The 18,979-nt window shown below is 37.1% G+C and overlaps 1 protein-coding gene across 2 annotated transcripts; it reads left to right on the forward strand.

The window, feature by feature from the left end:
• The first annotated feature begins 14,879 nt into the window (after positions 1-14,879).
• LOC115010699 (zinc finger protein 177-like) lies at positions 14,880-16,983 on the forward strand. Of its 2 annotated transcripts, XM_029435428.1 has the most exons (3): positions 14,880-15,140; positions 15,280-15,779; positions 15,864-16,983. In XM_029435428.1, exons 1-3 carry the CDS (start codon positions 14,969-14,971, stop codon positions 16,131-16,133), a joined length of 942 nt encoding a protein of 313 aa, XP_029291288.1. In that variant the 5' UTR covers positions 14,880-14,968; the 3' UTR covers positions 16,134-16,983. The 2 variants fall into 2 exon arrangements, with proteins under 2 accessions (XP_029291288.1, XP_029291277.1); XM_029435417.1 differs by having other exon boundaries at positions 14,882-15,140; positions 15,280-16,983.
• The last annotated feature ends 1,996 nt before the right edge of the window (positions 16,984-18,979 follow it).

Here is an 18,979-nt window from a genome sequence, read left to right on the forward strand (position 1 = left end):
TTTATTGGAATCAATGAATATATTATTTAATAACATTAATTAGTGTTACTTTAACTCTATTTTGTGAGTTAAAGAAGGAACTCTGGCACAGTGTTTTAACTATTATGAAAGGGTTCATTTAACTCTGAAAAGTGTGGACCAATATAAACCCTGAAAAAGTGTTGAAATCAACTCTGGGAGTTAATTCAACACTGGACTTTTTGCAAGGTCCAGGGTGAAATATATATGAAATGTTTTATAGGTCTTAATTACCAGCAAACTTTAGTCACCTTTAGAGAATACATTTAAAAACTAGCTTTAGTGGCATTATAAAGTATTTTAAAGCATTTAGCAGCGATATTACAGGGAAAAGTCACAGATCAGTGCCTCACACAGCAGTAGTTGGGGAGGTTTAAAGGCTTCCCAATCAAAATACAGAAAAATAATACGGTTTATTTGACATCTATATGAAAGGAAACTCCTTTGCTATCAGTTCGAATAGATTTGACACTTTATCACATCCTGTAAATGAGTATTTCATACATTTATTGGTGAAGAGGAAACACAAAACTGTTGCATCTCTAGGGTTCGATTGGTGGCGTGCTTCTTTGCTTGGGCGAACGTGTTCAGCTGTAACTGACCAATGGACGATCATGTTCAGTTGTAACTGTCCAATGAGCGACGCGCAATGGCTGATTTTAACTGACCAATGAGCGACGAGATGAGGCTATATAAGCCGCCGGTTTAAGGCCGTTGGTCATTCAGCACGAGGAAAAGAGACAGGTAGGCAGCACAAGTAAGCTAGCAAGCAAGGAGCAGCGCTAGCAAGGAGCAGCACTAGCTAGCTAGCAAGGAGCAGCGCTAGCTAGCTAGCAAGGAGCAGCGCTAGCTAGCTAGGAGCAGCAAGGAGAAAGCACAAAGCACCAGGGCGGCCAGACACCACACACCAGGGCAGGCCAAATGAGTCTTGGCGACCGCAATTGCCCGATCGCCGGCGGCCAATAAAACCCCAGGGGGCCTAATAAACCGGTGCGAGCGGCGGTCAAATGAGCCAAGGCGGCCCTACACATGGGAGGTCATGGGGAGGGGCGAAATGATTGGGGAGGGGGGCCAATTGTGCCCTAAAAATTGATTTAAAAAAAAAAAAAAAAAGTAATAAAAAAAAAAATGAACATATGTATATACATACATATATGTATGTATATATATATATATATATATATATATATATATATATACGTATATGTATGTATATATACATACATATACATATATATGTGTTTATGTATGTGTATATACGTATATATTTATATGTGTTTATATATATATATATATATATATATATATATATATATATATATATATATATATATATATATTTATGTATGTATACATATATATATGTATCTGTAAATATATATTTTTTTATATATATATATATATAACGCGGTGCCCGCAGGGACCATGTCTTTTCTAAAAATAACACTTGTCACCATGGAGCTTCGTCTAAAATTTGTATTTAATTGTTTTGCTGTTTTTTTTCAAAAATCAATAACACTTGAATTATTCTTTATTTTAAAATGAAAATATTGAATATAGCATTTAAAAAACAAAAATGTTTTATGTATATATGAACTATAAGCCTGTAAACTAAATCTCCATTTCCCTTTTCGCTGAGACAAGCTAGCGGGAGCAGCTACGATGGGGCGCTAGGTGCGTTGTTTACGCTAAACATGGCAGAAAAGCGAAAGAAAACGAACTATTTTCACAATGATTGGGAGGTAGAATTATTTTTTACAACAGTGAAAGAAAAGTGTGTATGTCTCATTTGCGTGGCGACGGCAAAGCGGCACATTGTGGAGACACTTCGGTACGTGTCACAGAAGCTACCATGCTAACTACCATGCTAACTACACACCTGCAGCACTGCGGGCAGAACAAGCCGGGAGTTAAAGGCAGCTTTGGGCAGCAGCATCTCTTTTCACGAGGCCGGTGAACAAGTCACAGAAAGCAACGGAAGCTTAATTTAGAGCTGCACATTTTTAATACGTATTTTTTAAATAAAGTACAAGAAAGCCTTTTCGGACGGAGAGGTCTGGAAAGGTGCAATGATGGTTATTGCAAACACTGTTCTAAGATGAGAAGAAAGGCTCCGATGTCATCTCCACTCTCTCCAATGTTACAAAGTTAGTGTTTGTACAAACAGAATATGATTTGAAGATGTGACAGTTAATGATTTCCTAAATCTTTTTACAGAAGTGATGCTTTGTATTAAAATATAACTGGTGTAATTTTGAACAAAATGCTACAAATGTTCTCATTCATACAAAACTGTCAATAAAGATATTTACAAAAATATCAGAGATGTGATAACTCTGACTTTCAAATGTTGAAATAGATTAAGAACTTAAATAAATAATGTTGCATGTTTAAATATATCTGTTTCCTACCATGGTAAATCATTGTTAATAATCATTGTGAGGAATAATTAACATTAACATGTGATCAGACAGTCTCTTCACGTATATGAATATGTATTATCATTATTAATGATAATATTATCATTAAAGGTGAACCGTGCAACTACGTTATTCAGGAAGTTTGTATCAAACAAGTATCTCCAAAATGACTTAGTCTTTCATAAGGTAATTATATTATTAAGGTGATTATAATTGTCACGTCACCTTCTTAGCCACAAAAGAGGGTTGTTAAAAAGTGAATGAAATTGAAATGAAGTCTTCACAAGCATTCCCATCTTGCACTAGCCTTTAAGAAGATGTTTGAATAACTGATCACTTCTATAATGTAGTTTTCTCTGTGGCTGCACATTATTCTTGTGTGTAATGTTAGGGTTCTTTATCTCAACCCTAGTCATGCTGCAGTTTGGAGGAGCATCTCTGCAACCAGCAGGGTCGGCAGCCATACCTCCTCGCTGTTGGGCGTCAGAAGAGCAAGATTGACAGCTTCTACATCACCATGGATAAGCATCTCATCCCACGGCAGGCAAACCGCTCCCTACCTTGGGGCTTTCGACAAACTTTCCAAAACCTATTTTGTGTTTAATTTGTCGTACGATGCTGCGTTACTGAATTTTTACACATTCTTGCAGACAACAGTGTATAACAGTGATGTGGGGAAAATGAAGGAGTCACCCAGAGTCAGAGACTTGAGAGCCAGACTGCTTGACCAGCTAGTACCGGTCTCACTCTCTGAGTAAGAGGCTGAAACAATACTGACCGGTTTCATGTGTCAGAATTTGTATCCCAGCAGCCAGAAGTTGATGGTGTTATACTGGAACCGTTGATAAATGATATAAAATTACTGAAAACCCAAGGCCTTAGTCTTAGTAGTCTTAGATTGAGAGGAATGATTCTCAAACAGTATACAGTGAGGAAGATCCCAAAGTGATCCTCCGTGGAAGAAATATGTTTGATATGCATTACAAATGTCTCCAAGACAACCCACCATTGAACTCCTTGTATGGTTTGAAAAAGACTTCTACACTTAACTCATTGAAGTATTTCCATGTTTGAAATAATTACTCATTTGATATAATGCATGACCTTCTTGAGGGTGTGACTCAGTGAGATCAAATTGCTTTTTAAATATCTCACAAAAGACTTAATATCACAACAGAACTTGCTTTCCAGGATTTATGGTGTTGACTACGGATTTTTAGAACAAAAGAAACGTCCCACAAAGATCATTTTGGACAGTGCTGGCAATGGCATTGGTTTGAATTCTATTCAGACATTGTGTCTTGTGAAAAACATCCCACTGTTTGGTGACATCATTCCTGCAGGAAACGAAAACTGGAATGTGTTACTGTTGTTACTTAAAATAATGAACATGGTTGTGTCACTTTTTCTCACTCTAGGTACGACAATATATTTAAAGCATTTGATTGTTGACCACCACAAACTATTTTTAAGCACTTGTATCCACATAGAAACTTGCTACCGAAGCTATTGGCTATTGCTTATCACTGGGAAACCTTCACCCTCAAATAAAAAGAGTATGGACCAATTAAGACTTATTCCCTCAGAGATGTGAATGTGGTCAACAGTGAAATGCTTGAAATGATTTTGTCAAAAGATGTTTTCTCAACTAGTTGGGTTAAAGTTGATGGTGTGTAGAATATACATGTGGACTTGTTTGTCTTTTGTCAAATATGTGATGTACTTTTGGTTGAAGGTAACACATTTTGTTTATTAACAAACAAGCTATTCACCGAGAATTCTTTTGATGACCATCATCATGCATTTTGAGTGTTACAAAGTGAGGAAAGGTTCATAATAAAAATGTCTGAGCTTAAAGTCCATAAGCCATTTGATATTCAAAGCTCATACAATGTTTCAGATGAAAGTTTGTACATTATACCATGGCTTTGTTTATTGGAATCAATGAATATATTATTTAATAACATTAATTAGTGTTACTTTAACTCTATTTTGTGAGTTAAAGAAGGAACTCTGGCACAGTGTTTTAACTATTATGAAAGGGTTCATTTAACTCTGAAAAGTGTGGACCAATATAAACCCTGAAAAAGTGTTGAAATCAACTCTGGGAGTTAATTCAACACTGGACTTTTTGCAAGGTCCAGGGTGAAATATATATGAAATGTTTTATAGGTCTTAATTACCAGCAAACTTTAGTCACCTTTAGAGAATACATTTAAAAACTAGCTTTAGTGGCATTATAAAGTATTTTAAAGCATTTAGCAGCGATATTACAGGGAAAAGTCACAGATCAGTGCCTCACACAGCAGTAGTTGGGGAGGTTTAAAGGCTTCCCAATCAAAATACAGAAAAATAATACGGTTTATTTGACATCTATATGAAAGGAAACTCCTTTGCTATCAGTTCGAATAGATTTGACACTTTATCACATCCTGTAAATGAGTATTTCATACATTTATTGGTGAAGAGGAAACACAAAACTGTTGCATCTCTAGGGTTCGATTGGTGGCGTGCTTCTTTGCTTGGGCGAACGTGTTCAGCTGTAACTGACCAATGGACGATCATGTTCAGTTGTAACTGTCCAATGAGCGACGCGCAATGGCTGATTTTAACTGACCAATGAGCGACGAGATGAGGCTATATAAGCCGCCGGTTTGAGGCCGTTGGTCATTCAGCACGAGGAAAAGAGACAGGTAGGCAGCACAAGCAAGCTAGCAAGCAAGGAGCAGCGCTAGCAAGGAGCAGCACTAGCTAGCTAGCAAGGAGCAGCACTAGCTAGCTAGCAAGGAGCAGCGCTAGCTAGCAAGGAGCAGCGCTAGCTAGCAAGGAGCAGCTCTAGCTAGCTAGGAGCAGCAAGGAGAAAGCACAAAGCACCAGGGCGGCCAGACACCACACACCAGGGCAGGCCAAATGAGTCTTGGCGACCGCAATTGCCCGATCGCCGGCGGCCAATAAAACCCCAGGGGGCCTAATAAGCCGGTGCGAGCGGCGGTCAAATGAGCCAAGGCGGCCCTATACATGGGAGGTCATGGGGAGGGGCGAAATGATTGGGGAGGGGGGCCAATTGTGCCCTAAAATTGATTTAAAAAAAAAAAAAAAAAGTAATGATTAAAAAAAAAAATGAACATATGTATATACATACATATATGTATGTATATATACGTGTATATATATATATATATATATATATATATATATACGTATATGTATGTATATATACATACATATATGTATGTATATGTACGTATATATATATATATACGTATATGTATGTATATATACATACATATACATATATATGTGTTTATGTATGTGTATATACATATATATTTATATGTGTTTATATATATATATATATATATATATATATATATATATATATATTTATGTATGTATACATATATATATGTATCTGTAAATATATATTTTTTTATATATATATATATATAACGCGGTGCCCGCAGGGACCATGTCTTTTCTAAAAATAACACTTGTCACCATGGAGCTTCGTCTAAAATAAATAACACTTGTCACCATGGAGCTTCGTCTAAAATTTGTATTTAATTGTTTTGCTGTTTTTTTTCAAAAATCAATAACACTTGAATTATTCTTTATTTTAAAATGAAAATATTGAATATAGCATTTAAAAAACAAAAATGTTTTACGTATATATGAACTATAACCCTGTAAACTAAATCTCCATTTCCCTTTTCGCTGAGACAAGCTAGCGGGAGCAGCTACGATGGGGCGCTAGGTGCGTTGTTTACGCTAAACATGGCAGAAAAGCGAAAGAAAACGAACTATTTTCACAATGATTGGGAGGTAGAATTATTTTTTACAACAGTGAAAGAAAAGTGTGTATGTCTCATTTGCGTGGCGACGGCAAAGCGGCACATTGTGGAGACACTTCGGTACGTGTCACAGAAGCTACCATGCTAACTACCATGCTAACTACACACCTGCAGCACTGCGGGCAGAACAAGCCGGGAGTTAAAGGCAGCTTTGGGCAGCAGCATCTCTTTTCACGAGGCCGGTGAACAAGTCACAGAAAGCAACGGAAGCTTAATTTAGAGCTGCACATTTTTAATACGTATTTTTTAAATAAAGTACAAGAAAGCCTTTTCGGACGGAGAGGTCTGGAAAGGTGCAATGATGGTTATTGCAAACACTGTTCTAAGATGAGAAGAAAGGCTCCGATGTCATCTCCACTCTCTCCAATGTTACAAAGTTAGTGTTTGTACAAACAGAATATGATTTGAAGATGTGACAGTTAATGATTTCCTAAATCTTTTTACAGAAGTGATGCTTTGTATTAAAATATAACTGGTGTAATTTTGAACAAAATGCTACAAATGTTCTCATTCATACAAAACTGTCAATAAAGATATTTACAAAAATATCAGAGATGTGATAACTCTGACTTTCAAATGTTGAAATAGATTAAGAACTTAAATAAATAATGTTGCATGTTTAAATATATCTGTTTCCTACCATGGTAAGTCATTGTTAATAATCATTGTGAGGAATAATTAACATTAACATGTGATCAGACAGTCTCTTCACGTATATGAATATGTATTATCATTATTAATGATAATATTATCATTAAAGGTGAACCGTGCAACTACGTTATTCAGGAAGTTTGTATCAAACAAGTATCTCCAAAATGACTTAGTCTTTCATAAGGTAATTATATTATTAAGGTGATTATAATTGTCACGTCACCTTCTTAGCCACAAAAGAGGGTTGTTAAAAAGTGAATGAAATTGAAATGAAGTCTTCACAAGCATTCCCATCTTGCACTAGCCTTTAAGAAGATGTTTGAATAACTGATCACTTCTATAATGTAGTTTTCTCTGTGGCTGCACATTATTCTTGTGTGTAATGTTAGGGTTCTTTATCTCAACCCTAGTCATGCTGCAGTTTGGAGGAGCATCTCCGCAACCAGCAGGGTCGGCAGCCATACCTCCTCGCTGTTGGGCGTCAGAAGAGCAAGATTGACAGCTTCTACATCACCATGGATAAGCATCTCATCCCACGGCAGGCAAACCGCTCCCTACCTTGGGGCTTTCGACAAACTTTCCAAAACCTATTTTGTGTTTAATTTGTCGTACGATGCTGCGTTACTGAATTTTTACACATTCTTGCAGACAACAGTGTATAACAGTGATGTGGGGAAAATGAAGGAGTCACCCAGAGTCAGAGACTTGAGAGCCAGACTGCTTGACCAGCTAGTACCGGTCTCACTCTCTGAGTAAGAGGCTGAAACAATACTGACCGGTTTCATGTGTCAGAATTTGTATCCCAGCAGCCAGAAGTTGATGGTGTTATACTGGAACCGTTGATAAATGATATAAAATTACTGAAAACCCAAGGCCTTAGTCTTAGTAGTCTTAGATTGAGAGGAATGATTCTCAAACAGTATACAGTGAGGAAGATCCCAAAGTGATCCTCCGTGGAAGAAATATGTTTGATATGCATTACAAATGTCTCCAAGACAACCCACCATTGAACTCCTTGTATGGTTTGAAAAAGACTTCTACACTTAACTCATTGAAGTATTTCCATGTTTGAAATAATTACTCATTTGATATAATGCATGACCTTCTTGAGGGTGTGACTCAGTGAGATCAAATTGCTTTTTAAATATCTCACAAAAGACTTAATATCACAACAGAACTTGCTTTCCAGGATTTATGGTGTTGACTACGGATTTTTAGAACAAAAGAAACGTCCCACAAAGATCATTTTGGACAGTGCTGGCAATGACATTGGTTTGAATTCTATTCAGACATTGTGTCTTGTGAAAAACATCCCACTGTTTGGTGACATCATTCCTGCAGGAAACGAAAACTGGAATGTGTTACTGTTGTTACTTAAAATAATGAACATGGTTGTGTCACTTTTTCTCACTCTAGGTACGACAATATATTTAAAGCATTTGATTGTTGACCACCACAAACTATTTTTAAGCACTTGTATCCACATAGAAACTTGCTACCGAAGCTATTGGCTATTGCTTATCACTGGGAAACCTTCACCCTCAAATAAAAAGAGTATGGACCAATTAAGACTTATTCCCTCAGAGATGTGAATGTGGTCAACAGTGAAATGCTTGAAATGATTTTGTCAAAAGATGTTTTCTCAACTAGTTGGGTTAAAGTTGATGGTGTGTAGAATATACATGTGGACTTGTTTGTCTTTTGACAAATATGTGATGTACTTTTGGTTGAAGGTAACACATTTTGTTTATTAACAAACAAGCTATTCACCGAGAATTCTTTTGATGACCATCATCATGCATTTTGAGTGTTACAAAGTGAGGAAAGGTTCATAATAAAAATGTCTGAGCTTAAAGTCCATAAGCCATTTGATATTCAAAGCTCATACAATGTTTCAGATGAAAGTTTGTACATTATACCATGGCTTTGTTTATTGGAATCAATGAATATATTATTTAATAACATTAATTAGTGTTACTTTAACTCTATTTTGTGAGTTAAAGAAGGAACTCTGGCACAGTGTTTTAACTATTATGAAAGGGTTCATTTAACTCTGAAAAGTGTGGACCAATATAAACCCTGAAAAAGTGTTGAAATCAACTCTGGGAGTTAATTCAACACTGGACTTTTTGCAAGGTCCAGGGTGAAATATATATGAAATGTTTTATAGGTCTTAATTACCAGCAAACTTTAGTCACCTTTAGAGAATACATTTAAAAACTAGCTTTAGTGGCATTATAAAGTATTTTAAAGCATTTAGCAGCGATATTACAGGGAAAAGTCACAGATCAGTGCCTCACACAGCAGTAGTTGGGGAGGTTTAAAGGCTTCCCAATCAAAATACAGAAAAATAATACGGTTTATTTGACATCTATATGAAAGGAAACTCCTTTGCTATCAGTTCGAATAGATTTGACACTTTATCACATCCTGTAAATGAGTATTTCATACATTTATTGGTGAAGAGGAAACACAAAACTGTTGCATCTCTAGGGTTCGATTGGTGGCGTGCTTCTTTGCTTGGGCGAACGTGTTCAGCTGTAACTGACCAATGGACGATCATGTTCAGTTGTAACTGTCCAATGAGCGACGCGCAATGGCTGATTTTAACTGACCAATGAGCGACGAGATGAGGCTATATAAGCCGCCGGTTTGAGGCCGTTGGTCATTCAGCACGAGGAAAAGAGACAGGTAGGCAGCACAAGCAAGCTAGCAAGCAAGGAGCAGCGCTAGCAAGGAGCAGCACTAGCTAGCTAGCAAGGAGCAGCACTAGCTAGCAAGGAGCAGCGCTAGCTAGCAAGGAGCAGCTCTAGCTAGCTAGGAGCAGCAAGGAGAAAGCACAAAGCACCAGGGCGGCCAGACACCACACACCAGGGCAGGCCAAATGAGTCTTGGCGACCGCAATTGCCCGATCGCCGGCGGCCAATAAAACCCCAGGGGGCCTAATAAGCCGGTGCGAGCGGCGGTCAAATGAGCCAAGGCGGCCCTATACATGGGAGGTCATGGGGAGGGGCGAAATGATTGGGGAGGGGGGCCAATTGTGCCCTAAAAATTGATTTAAAAAAAAAAAAAAAAAGTAATGATTAAAAAAAAAATGAACATATGTATATACATACATATATGTATGTATATATACGTGTATATATATATATATATATATATATATATATATATATATATATATATATATATATATATATATATACGTATATGTATGTATATATACATACATATATGTATGTATATGTACGTATATATATATATATATATATATATATATATATACGTATATGTATGTATATATGTGTATATACGTATATATTTATATGTGTTTATATATATATATATATATATATATATATATATATATATATATATATATATATTTATGTATGTATACATATATATATGTATCTGTAAATATATATTTTTTTATATATATATATATATAACGCGGTGCCCGCAGGGACCATGTCTTTTCTAAAAATAACACTTGTCACCATGGAGCTTCGTCTAAAATAAATAACACTTGTCACCATGGAGCTTCGTCTAAAATAAATAACACTTGTCACCATGGAGCTTCGTCTAAAATTTGTATTTAATTGTTTTGCTGTTTTTTTTCAAAAATCAATAACACTTGAATTATTCTTTATTTTAAAATGAAAATATTGAATATAGCATTTAAAAAACAAAAATGTTTTATGTATATATGAACTATAACCCTGTAAACTAAATCTCCATTTCCCTTTTCGCTGAGACAAGCTAGCGGGAGCAGCTACGATGGGGCGCTAGGTGCGTTGTTTACGCTAAACATGGCAGAAAAGCGAAAGAAAACGAACTATTTTCACAATGATTGGGAGGTAGAATTATTTTTTACAACAGTGAAAGAAAAGTGTGTATGTCTCATTTGCGTGGCGACGGCAAAGCGGCACATTGTGGAGACACTTCGGTACGTGTCACAGAAGCTACCATGCTAACTACCATGCTAACTACACACCTGCAGCACTGCGGGCAGAACAAGCCGGGAGTTAAAGGCAGCTTTGGGCAGCAGCATCTCTTTTCACGAGGCCGGTGAACAAGTCACAGAAAGCAACGGAAGCTTAATTTAGAGCTGCACATTTTTAATACGTATTTTTTAAATAAAGTACAAGAAAGCCTTTTCGGACGGAGAGGTCTGGAAAGGTGCAATGATGGTTATTGCAAACACTGTTCTAAGATGAGAAGAAAGGCTCCGATGTCATCTCCACTCTCTCCAATGTTACAAAGTTAGTGTTTGTACAAACAGAATATGATTTGAAGATGTGACAGTTAATGATTTCCTAAATCTTTTTACAGAAGTGATGCTTTGTATTAAAATATAACTGGTGTAATTTTGAACAAAATGCTACAAATGTTCTCATTCATACAAAACTGTCAATAAAGATATTTACAAAAATATCAGAGATGTGATAACTCTGACTTTCAAATGTTGAAATAGATTAAGAACTTAATTAAATAATGTTGCATGTTTAAATATATCTGTTTCCTACCATGGTAAGTCATTGTTAATAATCATTGTGAGGAATAATTAACATTAACATGTGATCAGACAGTCTCTTCACGTATATGAATATGTATTATCATTATTAATGATAATATTATCATTAAAGGTGAACCGTGCAACTACGTTATTCAGGAAGTTTGTATCAAACAAGTATCTCCAAAATGACTTAGTCTTTCATAAGGTAATTATATTATTAAGGTGATTATAATTGTCACGTCACCTTCTTAGCAACAAAAGAGGGTTGTTAAAAAGTGAATGAAATTGAAATGAAGTCTTCACAAGCATTCCCATCTTGCACTAGCCTTTAAGAAGATGTTTGAATAACTGATCACTTCTATAATGTAGTTTTCTCTGTGGCTGCACATTATTCTTGTGTGTAATGTTAGGGTTCTTTATCTCAACCCTAGTCATGCTGCAGTTTGGAGGAGCATCTCCGCAACCAGCAGGGTCGGCAGCCATACCTCCTCGCTGTTGGGCGTCAGAAGAGCAAGATTGACAGCTTCTACATCACCATGGATAAGCATCTCATCCCACGGCAGGCAAACCGCTCCCTACCTTGGGGCTTTCGACAAACTTTCCAAAACCTATTTTGTGTTTAATTTGTCGTACGATGCTGCGTTACTGAATTTTTACACATTCTTGCAGACAACAGTGTATAACAGTGATGTGGGGAAAATGAAGGAGTCACCCAGAGTCAGAGACTTGAGAGCCAGACTGCTTGACCAGCTAGTACCGGTCTCACTCTCTGAGTAAGAGGCTGAAACAATACTGACCGGTTTCATGTGTCAGAATTTGTATCCCAGCAGCCAGAAGTTGATGGTGTTATACTGGAACCGTTGATAAATGATATAAAATTACTGAAAACCCAAGGCCTTAGTCTTAGTAGTCTTAGATTGAGAGGAATGATTCTCAAACAGTATACAGTGAGGAAGATCCCAAAGTGATCCTTCGTGGAAGAAATATGTTTGATATGCATTACAAATGTCTCCAAGACAACCCACCATTGAACTCCTTGTATGGTTTGAAAAAGACTTCTACACTTAACTCATTGAAGTATTTCCATGTTTGAAATAATTACTCATTTGATATAATGCATGACCTTCTTGAGGGTGTGACTCAGTGAGATCAAATTGCTTTTTAAATATCTCACAAAAGACTTAATATCACAACAGAACTTGCTTTCCAGGATTTATGGTGTTGACTACGGATTTTTAGAACAAAAGAAACGTCCCACAAAGATCATTTTGGACAGTGCTGGCAATGGCATTGGTTTGAATTCTATTCAGACATTGTGTCTTGTGAAAAACATCCCACTGTTTGGTGACATCATTCCTGCAGGAAACGAAAACTGGAATGTGTTACTGTTGTTACTTAAAATAATGAACATGGTTGTGTCACTTTTTCTCACTCTAGGTACGACAATATATTTAAAGCATTTGATTGTTGACCACCACAAACTATTTTTAAGCACTTGTATCCACATAGAAACTTGCTACCGTGTTTACATGGCAGGAAATGTCATAACTAGAACTGAAACAATCTCTATGCATATTATTGGACAAGTCTCTTGTACATGTTGTACTGTATTTCCATCTCGGTCCATGTATATATATATATGTATATGTATACATATATGTATATACGTATATATATATACGTAAATGTATATATATATATACGTATATGTATGTATGTATATATATACATATATGTATGTATATATATATATATATATATACATACATATATGTATGTATGTTGTATATATATATATACGTATATGTATGTATGTATATATATACATATATGTATGTATATATATATATATATATATACATACATATATGTATGTATGTATATATATACATATATGTATGTATGTGTATATATACATATATGTATGTATATATATACATATATGTATGTATGTATATACAATTTGCCTTGGGAGACCCTACCAGGAGCACTAGGCTCCAGACAACACAGCTCTCAGGTTCATAGGGACACACAAAACCTCTCCACCACGATAAGGTGATGGTTCCCAGAGAGGTGAGTACTGAGCACAGAATTATATTAATCGATCAATCAATTATCTTTAGGAAAGAACAAATAGAAAATCACAGAATTGTTACCATAAAAATAATTATGCCATTTAAGAATATCCTGGTTTCATTTACTTTTACCTATTCATTTGATTAATATTGCATTCCTATGTTTTAGTGTTATTAATAATTAATAAGTTAATAATAGCTAATAATCCCTAATAATTTTAAGATAATTAAGATATGAGTCTAATTTTAGAAACCAGGACGTGTTTGTTTTAACTCAATATCTTATTTCAGACTCTTAAAATTAAAGAAAACTTATCAAAATGCATAAACATACTTCTATAATAATTAGAACTTTTCAACATCAAACTCAGTATAAATATTACATTATTATTACAGGTAATTTAGCAGACGCTCTTATCCAGAGCGACTTACAGTGAACTAACTACAGGGACAGTCTCCCTGGAGCAACTCAGGGTTAAGTACCTTGTTCAGGGGCACAATGGTGGTAGCCTGGTATTGAACTCACAACTTTCTGGTCTGGTGGTACGCCACCAGAAAAACCACCTCAAAAACAATCAAATAATCACTGTCATTTAGAACTAATGGTATTCAGTCAAATCTGTTCAGTCAGTTCAGCACACTCAGTTTGGGAAGAACACAAAGTCAACTGTCCTACCATCTTCGTAGATGGTGTCATAAAAGTCTCTTTCTCTCTTTCTGGCTCGCCAGACTGCAGTCAGCCACAGCACCACAGCAAGGACGAGGGGCCGCGTTGCAGACAAATCCAGAATCTTCCAAATCTTAAGAAAAAGACCCAACCTTGACAATAAAGCCAAGAGTCGTATTACTTTATATATAAATGCAGTTACATTAAATGCTAATTAGTACATTTCTTCATCTTAATGAACAAAACAGCATGTTTAACAACAGGCAGACGGTACAGGAGCCTGGCAGCACGCACCACCAGACTCAGGGACAGTTTTTTACCACCAAGCCATCAGGCTTCTCAACCTCCAGACCACAGACACTTGCTGTCTGCACTAAATAAATATAAGTGAATCTTATTATTTATTGTAATGCACAACCCCCCTTTCTTTTTTCTTCATATATGTAAATATGTTTTTTTGTAATTATTGTTTTGACTCAATTGTATATAGTACTTATTTTTAAATATTTCATATATATATATTTTTAATATGATTTTGCTGAGTTGAGCTGTCTCTCTCGCACACATTTCATTGTACTGTTAACTTGCATATGACAAATAATACTTGAAACTTGAAACGTCTAGTCCACCCTCCAACATAGTAGGTGGCGGTAATTCATGTTAACGCTGGTTGCCACTCGCCGTAAAACCAACGAAGAAGAAGGAGAAGAAGAAAACGATGTTGTAGCCGTTGCGTGGATCAGTGTTTGACTTCTAGTGAAGCGACAATGTCTTCAGTTGAGTGTTTGAGAGAGTTTGTCAACGAGCGACTAAATGCTGCTGCTGAAGAAATATTCGGAGTTTTCCAAGAAGCTGTCGTCGAGTACGAGACAGAGATCGACCGGCAGCGCAGACTGCTGGATGTCGTTTGGAAACCCGAAATAAAGTTACACAGGATAGGTGTGTAAAACGTAATAACACAAAACTGAGGAATTGTATGTATATTAACCCCATGTGTTTTAATATATCACGTTACTGGTACTAATTTATTCGCATGTCTGCAGTAGTATCCTATTCCTTTTGTTCTCTGTCCCTCCAGAGCTCCCACAGCAACATGTGTGTAAGGAGGAGGAGGTTATCTCTGACCAGCAGCTCTGTGTTCAGGAGAGGAGCTCCAGTCTGGACCCAGAGCCTCCTCACATTAAAGAGGACCAGGAGGAACTCTGCACCAGTCAGGAGGGAGAGCAGCTTGTACTGAAGCAGGAGACTGATACCTGTATGTTGACTCCTACTGATGAGGAAAGTGACCACCAGCTCCTCTCTCACAACTCTCATGTAGCTGAGAGCCAAGATCAGAAAGGAGGCAAGCATGGAGACTCAGGCTCAACTAATGCAGAGCCAAATGAACAGAATCTACATCACGAAAGCACAAGTCACAGTAACAATGTAGACAACCCTAACCTGTCAAAGATGCACTGTGATACTCACACAGGTAAACTGCCTTTCAAATGTGACACATGTGGAAAAGACTTTCAGTATAAATCATCACTAGAGTCACATCTGAGAACCCACACAGGTGAGAAGCTGTTTGCATGTAAAATATGTGGGATAGCTTTCATAAATAATGGTCACTTGGTAACTCACATGACAACCCACACAGATGAGAAGCCGTTTGCATGTAAAATATGTGGGAGAGCTTTCTCAAGTAATAGTTACATGAAAGTCCACATGAGAACCCACACAGGTGAGAAGCCATATTCTTGCAAATCATGTGGGAAAAGATTCACGACTAAATCAACATTGGGCTATCATATAAGAACCCACACAGGAGAGAGGCCATATTCTTGCAAAACATGTGGGAAAGGATTCACGACTAAATCAACATTGCATTATCATATAACTACCCACGCAGGTGAGAAGCCAAAAACAAATTCCACTGTAATGATAAATTGAAAGTACACATGAAAATGCACATGGGGGAAAAGCTGCATCACTGCAGCACAGAGGTTCCAGAGATTAAAGAGTAATAGGAGGAACTAAAAGGAGTTTGACACTCCTGACTTCAGGGTTACACTCTGTAATATCCTCATATCTACATGAGGACCGTGTCCTCTTCCACTGAGACCGCCATGTTGCCTTTTTAGAATCCCAGAACAGACGAACCAAACTCTGGCTCTAGAAAGGGTAATATGTTACTGCATTGAATGCAACTTTTTAATTGAACAATGATGACACTGAGCATGGATGATTGTAGCAACATTGTTCATATCATTTGTTATACTGCTGCACATTGTTTGAAGACTGACTGTGACAGAACATATTGCTGAAAAGACCAGAAGATATAGAAGCTTAAGGAGAACATTCATATCACACATGTTGGTTACCAAGGTTTGTAAATAATGTATACATTGGGGTGGTGATGGCCTAGTAGTCTAGGTCGGGAGTTCAATACCAGGCTGCCACCATTGTACCCCTGAGCAAGGTACTTAACCCTGAGTTGCTCCAGGGAGACTGTCCCTGTACTTAGTTCAATGTAAGTCGCTCTGGAGAAGAGCGTCTACTAAATGACCTGTAATGTAAAATTGTCTTGAAGAGATGCTATCAAGTAATTTCTTTCTAAATGCCACAAATATTGTGACTAGAAAAATGTATACCAATTAAATGTTAACGTTCATTAATATTTTCTTATTTGTTTTTTCAGTTTTAATTTCTTTTGTATGAACATGGAGATAATGGTATGTGTTGTATTTCATGCCAAGTAATTACAATAAATGAATTTACTTCCCTTAAAGATCTCCTTTTATATCTCTCGCCTAATTTCTTTTTCAGTTCTCTTGTATTTCAGTTATTTTAAACATAGAAATACACAATCAAAGAAGTTACAACTACACGGGCCATGTAAGTACTGTGATAGATCCGCGTAGCTCGAGCCCTGATCACCTAGGAGCGAGCCTCGACCCACTCTCCAACCAGCGGGTACGAGTCCTAACCCTATCAAGTTTTACCTCAACTGGAATCTAGTGACTGTTGGTAGCGAGGAGACTTAGCCTAGTGTCTACTGCCTGTATGCAAACGTCTATCCCGCTTGCACCAATAATCCCGCTGAACAGAATAGCCTTGAGAATTCAGCGGCTACTACCGGTAACGCTTGTCTGACAGCTCTCCTCTATGATCTGTGCACTTGGTATTGACTAGGTTTGGTTAGTAGTCAGGAATTGACCACAGGAATATGTTTGACCTATTGGCTAGAGATAACCTTTAAGATATTAGTTGCTCCAAACCTTTTACGAAACACCTCATGGAGATACAAATTCTCATTGTCCACAAAGTTTAAATCAAAAGATGAATTTTATTTTAAGTATCAATGCAGGGGCAAGGCATACAGCTTAAATTGATTCAAACATGTAAAGCACTATCAAAATGGATTAATCATGATATAATTCCTCACACCTACCTGCTGTACTATTTAATCTATTTATCAGTTGGGGGGAGAGAGGTCGGATCGCTGGCCTTGCAATCCTATCCTTTCTGCCGGACGAAGGCATCCGGGCCCCTCACGACTTTGTCAAAAGTCTTTGAGGTCGGTCCACTTCAGTCGTCCATTGGTAGAGTCAGTATAGAAAGAACTCTGAAGATTCAGAGTTCAGAGGAAGTAACCCTGGGTATGTGCCAAAAGGTTTCTTATATAGTCCCCCACCTTTGCTCCTCTCTCTCTGGGTGTTTAGATACATGCCTGTACAAGACACTGTTGCCTCTCTAGTGAGTCATTGACAGAACATTCCAAATACTGTTGTGGAAGTTTTCCTGCTTTACTCTGGAGAGATGTATATAAAATCAAATAAATGGTGATAGAGACAGAGTTGTCTTTGTGCATTTATTTGTGGCCACAAATGGCACCAGTTTCACAGAATACAGCGTAATCTATGGAAGGGCACAGTTTGGAAGAAGACACATAGGCATTTTATACAATTTGGTTTGGAGACGAGGTGATGAAAAACCACAGGGGGCCGAGCCAAACTGCCCTTCGATGCTTGTAAGGTAATAGTTATGTAAACAGGATATTGGGTGATACACTCAATATTCTGTCTCAGTGTGTTAATCAGTTTGATCAGGATTTGGGTGTGTCCTGTCTTTTGTTAGTTAATCAGTTTGATCAGGATTTGGGTGTGTCCTGTCTTTTGTTAGTTAATCAGTCTAATCAGGATGCGTCTGTCTTGTATTAACATGAAATGGCAGTTGGCCCTGGTTTGATTTGACCGGCACTCCTATGTTAGCATCAAATGGCAGTTGGCTTGTTTAACATAGGAAACTTATAAAATTAAAACAGTAGACATTTAAATTGCTATTACAATACTTATATGTGGTTTACCTATTAATACATACTTCGAAGTGGTCATTACTTTATTTTACAAGCCATTTAGCAGACACTCTTATCCAGAGCGATTTCCAGTGAACTAACTACAGGGACAGTCTCCCTGGAGCAACTCAGGGTTAAGTACCTTGCTTATGGAGTCAGCCCTGGTATTGAACTCACAATCATTTGGTGTTTGTTTGGAAGCTGCACCACTAGACCATCACCACCATTCATGTCAATATCAGAGCATTCCAAACCCTTTAACCCTTTAATTAATATATACATTGAATAATCACACATCTGCGCATAACCTTTGTTTATATAACTAAGTCTCTGTATCATGGCATTTGGTCATATACTTTATCCTCCTGCTTGGAATGGAAAGGTCGAGAGATGACAAAGGCTTAATGACTCTGAACCTACTTGACAACCCAAGAATAACCCT

This window comes from Cottoperca gobio, chromosome 1, assembly GCF_900634415.1.
Source record: "Cottoperca gobio chromosome 1, fCotGob3.1, whole genome shotgun sequence".
In the NCBI taxonomy this organism is placed as follows: domain Eukaryota; kingdom Metazoa; phylum Chordata; class Actinopteri; order Perciformes; family Bovichtidae; genus Cottoperca; species Cottoperca gobio.

What these genes read in the sequence shown, in the direction of transcription:
- LOC115010699 (XM_029435417.1), top strand. Translation starts at nt 14,969, where the DNA reads ATGTCTTCAGTTGAGTGTTTGAGAGAGTTTGTCAACGAGCGACTAAAT. An exon ending in AATAAAGTTACACAGGATAG is followed by an intron (nt 15,141 to 15,279) that starts GTGTGTAAAACG and finishes CTGTCCCTCCAG; the next exon opens with AGCTCCCACAGCAACATGTG.